Source organism: Eretmochelys imbricata, chromosome 23 (genome assembly GCF_965152235.1).
Source record: "Eretmochelys imbricata isolate rEreImb1 chromosome 23, rEreImb1.hap1, whole genome shotgun sequence".
Taxonomy (NCBI): domain Eukaryota; kingdom Metazoa; phylum Chordata; order Testudines; family Cheloniidae; genus Eretmochelys; species Eretmochelys imbricata.
This window is the reverse complement of record NC_135594.1, coordinates 17275981-17290272: the sequence shown is the minus strand read 5'-3', so window position 1 is coordinate 17290272 and position 14292 is coordinate 17275981. Positions and strand designations below refer to the sequence as shown.

Sequence of the window (14292 nt, the reverse complement as noted above, 5' to 3'; positions counted from 1 at the left end):
TGGCGAAACGCCTTAATTGGTAAAAGCGCCGAGACCCGGGGCGGGGGGGGTCGGTGTCAACGGGCCGGGATGTAGGGAGAGAGACCCGCCCCCCCGCGTCCCGTCCCACCCCTCCGACCCCCCAACCCCATCCCTCCGCCCCCCCGCGTCCCATCCCATCCCTCCGCCCCCAACCCCATCCCAGCCCCCGTCCCGCCCCCCCCGCCCTCCATCCCGTCCCGCCCCCTCCATCGCCCACGGATGAGATCAGCGGCTGGCTGCATCCATGGGGTGGGACACGGGACCTTTCCCCTCCAGGGGGCGCTGGTGGGGGGCTGCTGGGTCACTCCCCTCAGTGACCCCCGGGCAGCTCCCCCTAGGCCCAGCCAAGTCAGCGTCACCCCCAGGTGGCTGGACGGGGCGGGGCCTGACCCCAGCTGTGGGGTCAGGGAGGGGCCCCCAGGAGAGTGGGTTTAGGTGGGGGCTGGGGTGTGGGGGGGGGTTGAATGGGCATGGGGGGCTTGTTATGGGGGTACAGGACTGCAGATGGGAGGGGGCTGGCCCAGGGGTGGGGGGCAGCTGGGTGGGACAGGAGCCGGCCCTGGTGGGGGGCCAGGACTGCAGTGGGGGGGTGTCAGGAAATGAGGCAGCAGGGGGGGAAAGCAGCCTGCGGTTGATAAGGGCTGCCTGGGTCATGCCTGCGGGCCCCAGATAAAACCGGGGGTGTGGGGGGAAGGAATCCGGCCCCATGGCCTGGCCCTGACTCCAACTCCCAGCACTGCACAGCTGGCGGGACTGTTATTGTAGGGTCTCCTCAGAGCCCCACGGCCACGTTCTCTGTGCTGAGCCGGGGGATGGGGTCCCTTCTCCAAACACCCCCAGAGAGACAGGGCAGGGCGTGTCCCCGCCGGGGGGCGCAGGGTAGGGACACCCCCCGCTGCCCTCACCCCCCCTGCACGGCTCATTCCAGGACTCTGAAGTCAGCGGGTTTGTTTGTTTTCTGTTGAAGTAAAGAGGCAAAAAAGGGATTCCGGGCCTGGGAGGAGACGTGGGGGGGGCACGTTTCTCCCCCCCCCCGCCAGAGAATTCACTTTGCACCAGCACCCAGGCCAGGCTGTGGGTCCCCAGACAGGGGTGCAGGTCGGGGGGCCGGCGGGGCCTGTGCGTGTAACCAGGGGCTCGGGGCCGGGGGGCGTCCGCGCTCCCTGCTGGAGGGGATGGGAGCTGCCGGCCGCGTCTCCCTGCGCCCCCTGCTGGAGGAGCTGGGCCCTGCACGGTGCGTGCACACGCGTGTGTGTTCGGGGGGTGGGGCAAACGACCCTGGTTCACGTGTCCCCGGCGCATGTCACACAGGGACCTGCGGCGCAGGGCGAGTTTGGGGGCCCGTGTCTCAGTCGTGCCGGGGGGGCTCACAAGCGCCCTGACCCCCCCAAGCTCGGGGCCCACCTCAAACACAGCAAGTGCCCGGCCCCCCCGCTCGCCAAATCGAAATGCAGAAATGACCCGTCGGGGTCGACACACGGCAGGGGGCAGCGGGACAAGGGGCCCCCCAGCAACACCTTCACGCCCTGGCTCAAGCCCCAGCCAGGGGGCACCAGCCCCCATCCGGCCCTACGGGGGGGCTGGCTGGCTCAGGGGGCAGGAAATGGGGCACGGGACCTGTCCGCTCTAGGGGGCGCTGGCCCCGCTCCAGCCCCACAGCAGGGACTCGCTGGCTCGCGGAATGGGGCCCAGGTCCCTGCCCAGGGGCTGAGGCTCCATCCCAGCATGGCTCCCTACCAGACATGGCCACAGAGAGCCAAGGGGGGGGAGCAGCCGCCCCCCCCCCACATTCCCTCCATCCAGCCCCATTACCTCAGCCCCTCAGGAATCCCAGCCCCAGAGGAGGTGGAAGGATCCTTGAGAAACATCAGCCGGGGTGGGGAACAGGAGTAGCCCGGATGCTTGGGTTCTCCCCTGGCTCTGGGAGGGGAGTGGGGAGGCCTCGTGGTTAGAGCAGTGGGGGCTGGGAGCCAGGACTCCTGGGTTCTCTGCCCAGCTCAGGGAGGGGGGTCTGGGGGGTTGGGAGCGGGGGGCAGGACTCCTGGGTTCTTTCGCCGGGTCTGTGCTCTCACACTCAGGGGTCCGCTGTGGGGACCCGGGCTCGCTGGGGAAGTGAGAAACCCGGCTGGGTGGGGACAGACCCTGGCCCCTCCCGTGGTTTGGGTTCCTCCCAGAAAACCTCCCCTGCCCTGCCCAGGGGGGCGAATGCAGCTCCCACCTTCTGCTAGGGGCACAAACCCTTTGCTGCTGAGAGCCTGGGAGTGGGGGAAGGGTGGGGCCAGGACTCCTGGGTTCTTTCCTGGGGGCTCTGGGAGGGGAGCGGGGAAAGTCAGGGCTGGGGGGTTTCTGTGCCTCAGTTTCCCACCGTGGGGTTCTGGCTCAGTGGTCCCGCCCAGCCCCCATCACTTTCCCTCCCATGGCAGAGGAATTCGTCCCAGAGCTGAGTCATGGCGGCTCCGTGTAAACACGGCCCCAGGCCTGGAGCCACTTCCTTATAGGGCAGAGATTCTAGCCCCCGCCAGTGCCCCGCTGCCCCAGGCTTGCTCCCTCCCAGTGCCAGAAATAGAACCCAGGCGTCCTGGCTCCCAGCGCCCCCCCCACTCTAACCACCAGCCCCCACTCCCCTCCCAGAGCCAAGGCAGAACCCAGGCATCCTGGCTCCCAGCCCCCCCACCCCCGCTCTAACCACCAGCCCCCACTCCCCTCCCGGAGCCGGGAGAGAACCCAGGCGTCCGGCTGCTTACGCAGGCTCCCTGCAGCTCAGCGCCCCCTATTGCCTATGGGGTGGTGGAGGGGGCTGTGGTCTCTGGCTCCCCCTGCTGGTCAGACGCAGACATGCAGGGATCAAAAGACAGGTCGGGAGTGGGGGCAGGAGCAGGGCTGCAGGATACCTGGGTTCCCACCTCCGCCCTGGGCCCTGCCTCAGTTTCCCTGTGTGAGAAAGGGGAACTGCCTCTGTCTGTCAGATCGTGAGCTCTTTGGGGGCATCTCGTCTCGTGGGTCTGCATGGGGGGGGGGGCCCTGATCTTGGTCGAGGGGCAGGGACCATGCACGGGGGGCCCTGATCTCAGTCGGGGGGGTGGATCCACCTGGGGAGGGGGCCCCACTCTCAGTCGGGGGGGCGGCGATCTCAGTTTGTGGGGGCAGGGTCCGAGTGGGCCCAATCTCGGCTAATTAGCACTAATTAATAATTAACAAATCTTTTATTACCCCAGGAACAGTGGGTCAGCAGCTCCCTTGTGAGACAGGGGCCCTGGAGCCCCCCCCCTCCCCTCCCCTGGCCCTGGGGTCACCCCGGCAGCCCCCCGCAGCGGCCAGGCAGGCCTGGTAGCGCCGGAGCAGCTCCTCCATCTTCACGGCTGGAACGGAAACAATTTGCGTCAGTTCATACCAGCTGCCCCCAGCCCCCCCGGACGCCTGGGTTCTCTCCCTGCTCTGGGAGGGGAGTGGGGGCTAGTGGGTCAGAGCGGGGGGGGCTGAGAGCCCGGACGCCTGGGTTCTCTCCCTGCTCTGGGAGGGGAGTGGGGGCTAGTGGGTCAGAGCAGGGGGGCTGAGAGCCCGCACGCCTGGGTTCTCTCCCTGCTCTGGGAGGGGAGTGGGGGCTAGTGGCTCAGAGCAGGGGGGCTGAGAGCCCGGACGCCTGGGTTCTCTCCCTGCTCTGGGTGGGGAGTGGGGGCTAGTGGGTCAGAGCAGGGAGGCTGAGAGCCCGGCCGCCTGGGTTCTCTCCCTGCTCTGGGAGGGGATTGGGGGCTAGTGGGTCAGAGCGGGGGGGGCTGAGAGCCCGGCCGCCTGGGTTCTCTCCCTGCTCTGGGAGGGGATTGGGGGCTAGTGGGTCAGAGCAGGGGGGCTGAGAGTCCGGCCGCCTGGGTTCTCTCCCTGCTCTGGGCGGGGAGTGGGGGCTAGTGGGTCAGAGCGGGGGGGGCTGAGAGCCCGGACGCCTGGGTTCTCTCCCTGCTCTGGGCGGGGAGTGGGGGCTAGTGGCTCAGAGCAGGGGGGCTGAGAGCCCGGACGCCTGGGTTCTCTCCCTGCTCTGGGCGGGGAGTGGGGGCTAGTGGCTCAGAGCAGGGGGGCTGAGAGCCCGGACGCCTGGGTTCTCTCCCTGCTCTGGGCGGGGAGTGGGGGCTAGTGGCTCAGAGCAGGGGGGCTGAGAGCCCGGACGCCTGGGTTCTCTCCCTGCTCTGGGCGGGGAGTGGGGGCTAGTGGCTCAGAGCAGGGGGGGCTGAGAGCCCGGACGCCTGGGTTCTCTCCCTGCTCTGGGCGGGGAGTGGGGGCTAGTGGCTCAGAGCAGGGGGGGCTGAGAGCCCGGACGCCTGGGTTCTCTCCCTGCTCTGGGCGGGGAGTGGGGGCTAGTGGCTCAGAGCAGGGGGGCTGAGAGCCCGGACGCCTGGGTTCTCTCCCTGCTCTGGGCGGGGAGTGGGGGCTAGTGGCTCAGAGCAGGGGGGCTGAGAGCCCGGACGCCTGGGTTCTCTCCCTGCTCTGGGCGGGGAGTGGGGGCTAGTGGCTCAGAGCAGGGGGGCTGAGAGCCCGGACGCCTGGGTTCTCTCCCTGCTCTGGGGGTACTTACGCAGCGTCGCTGTGGGGCTGCTGCCCTCGCTGCATCGCCACTCCGCCGTCCGCACCACCTGCTCCGAGGTGTCGCCCAGCTGGGCCAGCCCCTGCAGCTCCTGGGGGGAGCGCGGGGGGGTGAGAACCTGGCCCTCAGGGTCCCCGCCCCATGGACCCTCCCCTTCCACCCCAGGGACTTTGCAGCCCCCCGCCCTACCCCCCGCAGGGTCCCTCCCCCACTCAGCGCGTCTGGGTCCCTGCCCTGGAGGCGGGGTCTCTGAGAAGACCCCACCCTGGGAGGCAGAGCTTCTAGGACCTTGCTGGCGGGGGCTGTCATTAAGGGTCCCACACCCACGTTGGGGGGACCCACAGAGACCACGCCCCTTGTCCTGTAGCTCCGCCCCTCCCCAGATTGCTGAGGCAAAGGGCCCCTCCCCTAGGTCCGTACCTGGGTGCAGAGGGTGAGTCCACGCTGCAGGTGCTGGGCCAGGGGCCCGCAGGGGCTGAGCCGTGGGGCGGGGCCCGCGGCCGCAGTGTTCCCGCAGCTCCGTCTCGTACACCTGCCCGAAGGCCGCCATCAGCTGGCGCGAGTCGCAGGCCGCCAGCGCCAGGGTCTGCAGGGCCGTGCCGGGGCTCAGGGGCTCCGCGCCCCCCCCGCAGGGAGGAGCTCTGTAGGGAACGGGGTCAGTCCAGCGCCCCCCAGGGCTCCCTCGCCCAGGAGAGAACCCAGGAGTCCTGGCTCCCAGCCCCCCCTGCTGTAACCCACCAGCCCCCGAGCTGGGAGAGAACCCAGACGTCCTGGTTCTGAGGCCCTACCCAGAGCACACAGGGATCTCACTCTGTTCCCAGATGTACAGTGCCCCAGAAGCCTCAGCTCCGCCCCCCTGCCCCGGAGCCCCCCCAGCGAGCCCACCTCTGCTCTCAGCTGCTCCAGTGCGGTGTTGGCCTCCTCCAAGGTCCTGGCGAGCTCAGCCAGCGTCTTCCCACTGGATCTCACTGACAGCCGGGTCCTTTGGAGAGACGGGGTGCGGTTACGGCATGCAGCGGGGAGCCCGGATGCCTGCGTTCTCTCCCTGGCTCAGGGAAGGGAGCGGGGTCTGGTTGTTAGAGCAGGGGGGTCTGGGAGCCAGGACTCCTGGGTTCTCTTCCTGGCTCTGGGAGGGGAACTGGCAGAGTTAGCAGAGAGGAAATCTCCATGGGGCAGGATCGGGGCGGGGTCTGTGCTGCAAAGGGGACCCTGGGCCCACTGGGCACTGTCCCAACAAACCTCACACGTGGGGCCGGCTCCTCCAGCAGAAGGGGCTTGATGTCGGCGGTGCAGGGGGGCAGGGCGGGGGCCAGCAGTGCCGGCAGGCTGGGGCTGGAGAAGACCTCGCGCAGGAACTCCTCATTCTTCCTCGCGGCCCCCCGGAGAGACTCTTCCAGGCTGCGGGGACAGGCAGGGTCAGCCAGCCACCCAGTGCCCCCGGCTGAGGGGGCTGGGAGCCAGGACACCTGGGTTCTCTCCCCAGTTCTGGGAGGGGAGTGCGGGCTGGTAGGTTGGAGCACCCGCCCTACTGCTCCCCAGCACTGCCTGGCAGCGGAGAGCCCCCCCCCTCCCCCCAACACCCCCCACAGGAGCCCTGGACCTGGAGGTGGTCGAGTCCCCGGAACACGTCCCACTGATGGCGTCCAGGTAGCGGATCACATCCAGCAGCTGCTCCATGAACCCGAGCTGCCGCTCGGCACTGGCCTCCCCCTGCAGAGAGAGAGAGAGACGCTGGTGAGAGCGCCCCCTGCAGCCTCCTCCCCTCCCAGAGCCAGCAGAGAACCCAGGCGTCCTGGCTCCCAGCCCCCTGCTCTGACCCACCCGACCCCACTCCCCTCCCAGAGCCAGCAGAGAACCCAGGCGTCCTGGCTCCCAGCCCCCTGCTCTGACCCACCCATCCCCACTCCCCTCCCAGAGCCAGCAGAGAACCCAGGCGTCCTGGCTCCCAGCCCCCTGCTCTGACCCACCCATCCCCACTCCCCTCCCAGAGCCAGCAGAGAACCCAGGCGTCCTGGCTCCCAGCCCCCTGCTCTGACCCACCCGACCCCACTCCCCTCCCAGAGCCAGCAGAGAACCCAGGCGTCCTGGCTCCCAGCCCCCTGCTCTGACCCACCCATCCCCACTCCCCTCCCAGAGCCAGCAGAGAACCCAGGCGTCCTGGCTCCCAGCCCCCTGCTCTGACCCACCCGACCCCACTCCCCTCCCAGAGCCAGCAGAGAACCCAGGCGTCCTGGCTCCCAGCCCCCTGCTCTGACCCACCCATCCCCACTCCCCTCCCAGAGCCAGCAGAGAACCCAGGCGTCCTGGCTCCCAGCCCCCTGCTCTGACCCACCCGACCCCACTCCCCTCCCAGAGCCAGCAGAGAACCCAGGCGTCCTGGCTCCCAGCCCCCTGCTCTGACCCACCCATCCCCACTCCCCTCCCAGAGCCAGCAGAGAACCCAGGCGTCCTGGCTCCCAGCCCCCTGCTCTGACCCACCCGACCCCACTCCCCTCCCAGAGCCAGCAGAGAACCCAGGCGTCCTGGCTCCCAGCCCCCTGCTCTGACCCACCCGACCCCACTCCCCTCCCAGAGCCAGCAGAGAACCCAGGCGTCCTGGCTCCCAGGCCCTGCTCTGACCCACCCGACCCCACTCCCCTCCCAGAGCCAGCAGAGAACCCAGGCGTCCTGGCTCCCAGCCCCCTGCTCTAACCCACCCGACCCCACTCCGCTCCCAGAGCTGGGAGAGAACCCAGGCATCCGGGCTATCCTAGGGCACTCCAACACCTTAATGAGATCCAGGTCGTCTGATCGACACAGCAGCAGGTCGGAGCCCAGTTTGGCCATTTCTGTCAGGAGAGAACAGAGCCAGTTACTGCACAAACCCTGCCGCTGGGAGGCGGCTGCCTCTGGGGTGGGACCCGGTGGTAAGATCCAGAGCAGGAGGGGCTGGGAGCCGGGACGCCTGGGTTCTCTTCCCAGCTCTGGGAGGGGAGTGGGGCCTGCGGGGGCTTGGAAGGGGGTCAGCCACCGTATGTGGGCAGCTCTGGGGGCTCTCCAAATCTGCTCCGCTGAGCTGGACACACCTTGAGTTTTCTCCTCCGTCTGCGAGTCCTTGAGGGCGGCGAATTGCTCTCGGAGGGGGGGGTTCGCTCTGGGAGGGGGGGAGAAAGCGTCACCGCAGGAGCCAGGCTGATGCGCACAGCTCTGGGGAACTCACCCCCTGCTTCACCCCGGGGCACTAAGGGGGCACTAAGGGGGGCTGCACGGAGCCATACGGAGTGGGGGGTGACTGGGGGACGCACGGGGCCATACGGGGTGGGGGATGACCGGGGGCACTAAGGGGGCTGCATGGGCCATATGGGGGGGTGTCCGGGGGGCAGTGTGGGGACATACAGGAGTCCCTGGGAGGGATGACTGGGGGGGGCACTATGGGGGGTGACCGGGGGGTGGGGCCACATGGGGGAGGACTGGGGGGCGGCGTGCGGCCATATAGGGGTCTCGGGGGGGCACTAAGGGGGGTGACCGGGGGGCAGTGCGGGGCCATACAGGAGTCCCTGGGAGGGATGACCAGGGGTGCTAAGGGGGCTGCATGGGGGGGGTGACCGGGGAGCAGTGTGGAGCCATATAGGGGTCCCGGGAAGGGATGCCCAGGGGGCGGGGCCATACAGGGGGAGGACCGGGGGCGGGGCCATACAGGGGGAGGACCGGGGGCGGGGCCATACAGCGGGGGGACCGGGGGGCGGGGCCATACAGCGGGGGGACCGGGGGGCGGGGCCACACGCGGGTCCAGGGGGACACTAGGGGGCCGGGGCCCCGCGGTACCGGGCGCAGAGCCAGGCCAGCAGCTCCAGGCGCTGGGCCGAGGGGGCGCAGAGCAGCTGCAGGGCGGCCTCGGGCTCGGGCAGGAAAACTCCGTCCAGCAGGGGGCAGCGCAGCTCCTGGGGGGACACAGGGGGTCAGATGGCGCCCCCCACGCCATGCGATGGTCCCGCCCGCCCCCCACCCCCACTAGGCGCGATGGTCCCGCCCGCCCCCCACCCCCACTAGGCGCGATGGTCCCGTCCTCCCACCACCCCCTGGTCCTGACCGACACCCCTCCTCGGCACAATGGTCCGACCCGGCCCACGAGGCCCGGCTAGGTGTGATGGTTCCCTCCCGCCCCCTGGGTGCAATGGTCCCACCCGGCAGCCCCCGCTGGTACAGCGTTCCGTTCCGGCCCGGCGCCCCCCATCCGGGTGTGATGGTCCCGCCCGGTACCTTCAGTTGCTTGTACACGGAGGCCGCCGCGGGCGCCGCCATCTTGCCCCGCAGCTCGCCGAGGGCCGAGACCCGCCCCAATTGGCCAGCGCCGCTGCCACTCACACTGATCTGCGGCGCTCATGGGCTGCGTCCTCACGGAAGCCACGCCCTTTTGCTTTCCCGCCCTGCTGTAAACGGAGGGGCGGGGATGGAACAGGGAAGGGGGGTGAGCAGGCGGGGGGAGGAGGGACAGGGGTTAGGGGCGGGGCCATATTTGGGGGCGGGGCCGGGGCCGGGGCCGGGTTAGTAGGGCGGGGCTGCGAGGGGCGGGGCCGGGTTTGATCGAGGGCGGGGCTACGAGGGGCGGGTCTGGATAAAGGGGCGGGGCCGGGTCTGGTCAGGGGCGGGGCTGGGTAAAGGGGCGGGGCCGGGTTTGGTGGGGCAGGGCTGGGTAAAGGGGCAGGGCCGGGTTTGGTGGGGCGTGTCTGGGTAAAGGGGCGGGGCCGGGTTAGGTCAGGGGCGGGGCTGGGTAAAGGGGCAGGGCCGGGTTTGGTGGGGCGTGTCTGGGTAAAGGGGCGGGGCCGGGTTAGGTCAGGGGCGGGGCTGGGTAAAGGGGCGGGGCCGGGTTTGGATTAGCAGGGCGGAGCTAGGTAAAGGGGCAGGGCCGGGTCTGGTCAGGGCGGGGCTGGGTAAAGGGGCAGGGTGGGGTTTGGTAAGGGGCGGGGCTGAGTAAAGGGGCAGGGCCGGGTTTGGATTAGCAGGGCGGGGCTGGGTAAAGGGGCGGGGCCGGGTTTGGTAAGGGGCGGGGCTGGGTAAAGGGGCAGGGCCGGGTTTGGATTAGCAGGGCGGGGCTGGGTAAAGGGGCGGGGCCGGGTTTGGTCAGGGGTGGGGCTGGGTTAAGGGGCGGGGCCGGGTTAGGTCAGGGGCGGGGCTGGGTAAAGGGGCGGGGCCGGGTTTGGATTAGCAGGGCGGAGCTAGGTAAAGGGGCAGGGCCGGGTCTGGTCAGGGCGGGGCTGGGTAAAGGGGCAGGGTGGGGTTTGGTAAGGGGCGGGGCTGAGTAAAGGGGCGGGGCCAGGTTTCGATTAGCAGGTGGGGCTGGGTAAAGGGGCGGGGCCGGGTTTGGTTTAGGAGGGCGGGGCTGGGTAAGGGGCAGGGCCGGGTTTGGTCAGGGGCGGGGCTGGGTAAAGGGGCAGGGCCGGGTTTGGTTTAGCAGGGCGGGGCTGGGTAAGGGGCAGGGCCGGGTTGGGGCAGGGCCGGGTTTTGTCAGGGGCGGGGCTGGGTAAAGGGGCAGGGCCGGGTTTTGTCAGGGGCGGGGCTGGGTAAAGGGGCAGGGCCGGGTTTGGTTTAGCAGGGCGGAGCTAGGTAAAGGGGCAGGGCCGGCTCTGGTCAGGGCGGGGCTGGGTAAAGGGGCAGGGTGGGGTTTGGTAAGGGGCGGGGCTGAGTAGAGGGGCGGGGCCAGGTTTGGATTAGCAGGGTGGGGCTGGGTAAAGGGGCAGGGCCGGGTTTGGTTTAGGAGGGTGGGGCTGGGTAAAGGGGCAGGGCCGGGTTTGGTCAGGGCGGGGCTGGGTAAAGGGGCAGGGTGGGGTTTGGTAAGGGGCGGGGCTGAGTAAAGGGGCGGGGCCAGGTTTCGATTAGCAGGTGGGGCTGGGTAAAGGGGCGGGGCCGGGTTTGGTCAGGGGTGGGGCTGAGTAAAGGGGCGGGGCCGGATTTGGATTAGCAGGGCGGGGCTGGGTAAAGGGGCGGGGCCGGGTCTGGTCAGGGGTGGGGCTGGGTTAAGGGGCGGGGCCGGGTTTGGTAAGGGGCGGGGCTGAGTAAAGGGGCGGGGCCGGGTTTGGATTAGCAGGGCGGGGCTGGGTAAAGGGGCGGGGCCGGGTCTGGTCAGGGGTGGGGCTGGGTTAAGGGGCGGGGCCGGGTTTGGTAAGGGGCGGGGCTGAGTAAAGGGGCAGGGCCGGGTTTGGATTAGCAGGGCGGGGCTGGGTAAAGGGGCGGGGCCGGGTTTGGTCAGGGGTGGGGCTGGGTTAAGGGGCGGGGCCGGGTTTGGTAAGGGGCGGGGCTGAGTAAAGGGGCGGGGCCGGGTTTGGATTAGCAGGGTGGAGCTGGGTAAAGGGGCAGGGCCGGGTTTGGTTTAGGAGGGCGGGGCTGGGTAAGGGGCAGGGCTGGGTTTGGTCAGGGGCGGGGCCGGGTTCGGTTTAGCAGGGCGGGGCTAGGTAAAGGGGCGGGGCCAGATATGGTCAGGGTGGGGCTGTGAGGGGCGGGGCCTGGTGCTGGTGAGCAGGGCTCGGAGGCCGCAGCAGGGGGGCTGCGCCAGGCAGCTCTTGGCCTAGACCCGCCCTGCCCTGGCTGGGGGCCGGGGGGGGGTCACTTCCACCCCCAGCTCAGCGGAAGCAGCATTTCCTCTGCTCACAAAGGCCGGAGGCGCCGCAGCCCCATGGACCGGGGGGCGGGCGAGCCGGGGGGGCTCCATGTCTCTTCCAGGGTGGATAGGAAATCACTGGAGATTTTGCCAGGGGAGAGCGCCCCCCCCCCCGCCCCCAGCCCTGCCGAGCCCCCCGCCCTGCCAGCCAGGGGAGAGCCCCCCCCGCCCCCAGCCCTGCCGGCCAGGGGAAAGCGCCCCCCTGCCGAGCCCCCCGCCCTGCCAGCCAGGGGAGAGCCCCCCCCCGCCCCCAGCCCTGCCGGCCAGGGGAAAGCGCCCCCCTGCCGAGCCCCCCCGCCCCTGACTCATGGGCCAATCTGACGGTTCTGCTCCGCCTTTGCCCCCCGTGGCTCCGGACGCAGCTGGCTGCGGAGGGGAAGGGCGGCGCTGGGAAGGGAAGCTGCAGGACGTGGGGTCCCGGCTCGGCTGGGGATGGGGAGCTGCTCAGGGAGGGGGAAAGGCCTGATCCAGGCTCCAGGGCAAGCCTGAGCTGGGCCCTCCCCAGGGAAAGGCCAGGGCAGTCCAGCTGGCCACAGAGCCTGGTCCCTGCCCTGGCCTCTGCTAGGGAAAAAGTTTCAGAGTAGCAGCCGTGTTAGGCTGTATTCGCAAACAGAAAAGGAGGACTTGTGGCACCCGAGAGACTAACTAATTTATTTGAGCATGAGCTTTCGTGAGCTACAGCTCACTTCATCGGATGCAAACTGTGGAAACTGCATCCTGTTAGTCTCTAAGATGCCACAAGTACTCCTTTTTTAGGGAAAAAGTGAGACTCTACCCCAGCAGCCCCACTCCCCTCCCAGGGCCGGGCAGAGAACCCAGGAGTCCTGACTCCCAGCCCTCCCCGCTGTAATTCACCAGCCACTGCTCCCCAGGGAAAGAACCCAGGAGTCCAGACTCCCAGCATCCCACTCTAACCCACCTGTCCCCACTCCCCTCCCACGGCTAGGCAGAGAACCCAGGAGTCCGGGTTCCCAGCTCCCCCTGCAGGAGGGCACTGAGCACAACAGGAGCAGGGGGTTAAAGTCCAGCTTTATTGTCATCCCCCTGCCCCTGGACACCCTGACAACAGCACATCCCCTGCAATGTGTGTGTTGGGGGGTGTCAGAACAGTGAACAAACAACACCCCTCCCCCGCCACCCGGGGGGGATCAGTGTGAGCTTCTGGCACCTGGACACACCCACAGCACATCCCCTCCAGCAGGGACACGCACACGGGGGACACAGACACACAGACACACACGCCAGGGTTCCTCTCCTGCAGCAGGGTTACACACACGGGACATCTCCAGTAGGGACAGACAGCTGGATACACACACACACACCCCATTCTTTCCTGTCTCCCAGGCCTCTGCTCCCTCCAGGCCCCCCCCAGGCCTCTGCTCCAAATCCTCCACAACACAATCTGGTTTTCGGGCCGGGAACCCTACTGTGAACCGGTTCTAGAATCGCCAACCAGCCCCAGTTCCAATCCAGTCGTTCAAAACCCACGAGCAAGTGGCTGGACGCGGTTGGGTCAGCGCTCAGTCTCGGGGTGACGTTTCAGGGCAGGCATTGGGGTGAAGTCTGATGGGGAAGTTTCCTGATCCCACTTCTGGAGCTGCAAGTTCTAGACTCCAACATGGTAGCCTAACTGGCTCTAGAACCAAAAGATGCCAGCAAGGCAGGTGAATGTGGGCTCTGGATCCCCGTTCTAGAGCCCCAGGTTCCAGACCTGGCACTGGAGATCACTCAACCCACTTCTACAGCGGCAGGTTCTAGATTCTGGCATGATTATTACTCACATTATGGCTCTAGAACCAATGGTCCAAACAAGACAGGAGTTCTCTTTGTTGTATAGCCAGGCAGGTTCCAAACATGGCCCATGTGGCTTTTAAACGATAATGCTCAAGTAATAAGGTTCTAGGTAGGGTGGATCACCAATCCTAGCTACAGGTTCCAGGCCATGGAGAATCTTGAACACGCTGCTAGGGCTGCAGGTTCTAGGTTCCACCATAGTAGATTGGTAGCTTTAGAACCAAAAAGGTCTAAACAAGGCAGGTAAGTGTTGGCTCTGGATCCTGGTTCCAGAACTGCTGTTCCAGACCTGGCACTGGCTAATGGGGATTCCTTCACCCACTTTTAGAGCTGCAGGATCTAGATTGTGGACTGGTAGCTCACTGTCTTATAACTCTCATTGTGGCTTTAGATCAAAAGAAGGGAGTTAATACAGGTCCTCTGTCTTTGTTTTAGAGATGCATATTCCAGACCTGGTTCTGTAGATTCCTTAATCCACTTCTAGAACTGCAGGTTCTAGACTCCACCTTGGTGGCTTCTAATTCTTATTATGGCTCTAGAACTACTGGCCAATTCTTGATTCCAGAGCTGGCATGTGGTTTTGAAATGGTAGTTCTGGAGCAATCAGATTCTAGGTGTAGCTGATCTCCTACATTCTAGAGGCCCATATTTCAGACATGGCATTAGCATTCAAGATCTCTTAATCCACCTCTATAGCTGCACATTCTATGCTCCAGCATGGTCGTTTACTGGTGAGCTGTAGCTCACGAAAGCTCATGCTCAAATAAATTGGTTAGTCTCTAAGGTGCCACAAGTACTCCTTTTCTTTTTGCGAATACAGACTAACACGGCTGCTACTCTGAAACCTGTCATTCTCCTAATTGAATCTCTAGAACCAAATGTCCAAACAAGGTAGTTGATGCAGGTTCTAGCTTCATGTTCTGATGGCTCTGGGGCACAGTTGAATTCTAGAGGTCCAGACCTGGCATGGCACTCAAGCTCCTGTCTGTTGAGTGATGAGTTCTAGGCTCCAGCATGACCTCACTGGGTTTTCTTTTCCTTGTAGTTCCAGAATCAAAAGTCCAAACAAGGAAGTTAATTACAGATTCTGCGTCCCTATTCCAGAGCTGCAGGTTCCAGACCTGGCTCCAGAGCACAGATCCCAGAAAAGGCAGGTCTAGATTCATCCCTGTGGGTTCTAGCATCCTGCCAAGGCTAGGTTAGCCACACATCCCCTGGTAATCCCACCGATGCCTAGATTAGCCATGGGGCTCATGGGGGATGGCAAAGG

General features: G+C 66.7%; 1 protein-coding gene across 2 annotated transcripts; it reads right to left on the bottom strand.

Moving 5' to 3' along the window:
• Positions 1–3205: 3205 nt before the first annotated feature.
• Positions 3206–9006, bottom strand: HAUS7 (HAUS augmin like complex subunit 7). 2 transcript variants are annotated; one of them, XM_077840181.1, is made up of 10 exons: positions 8834–8987; positions 8399–8514; positions 7660–7727; positions 7361–7422; positions 6195–6304; positions 5834–5992; positions 5480–5576; positions 5015–5235; positions 4586–4685; positions 3206–3380 (listed from the first exon to the last, which is right to left on the bottom strand). In XM_077840181.1, exons 1-10 carry the CDS (start codon positions 8873–8875, stop codon positions 3375–3377), a joined length of 981 nt encoding a protein of 326 aa, XP_077696307.1. In that variant the 5' UTR covers positions 8876–8987; the 3' UTR covers positions 3206–3374. The 2 variants fall into 2 exon arrangements, with proteins under 2 accessions (XP_077696307.1, XP_077696308.1); XM_077840182.1 differs by lacking the exons at positions 7361–7422; positions 8399–8514 and having other exon boundaries at positions 8834–9006.
• Positions 9007–14292: the final 5286 nt, after the last annotated feature.

Bases quoted from the DNA above. Each gene is read 5' to 3' on its own strand.
- HAUS7 (XM_077840181.1), bottom strand. From the start codon at position 8,875: ATGGCGGCGCCCGCGGCGGCCTCCGTGTACAAGCAACTGAAG. The intron at 7,423-7,659 runs GTGTGTCCAGCT...CTCTCCTGACAG, and splicing joins GACGGAGGAGAAAACTCAAG to AAATGGCCAAACTGGGCTCC. The intron at 5,236-5,479 runs GTGGGCTCGCTG...CGTTCCCTACAG, and splicing joins TGGAGCAGCTGAGAGCAGAG to AGCTCCTCCCTGCGGGGGGG.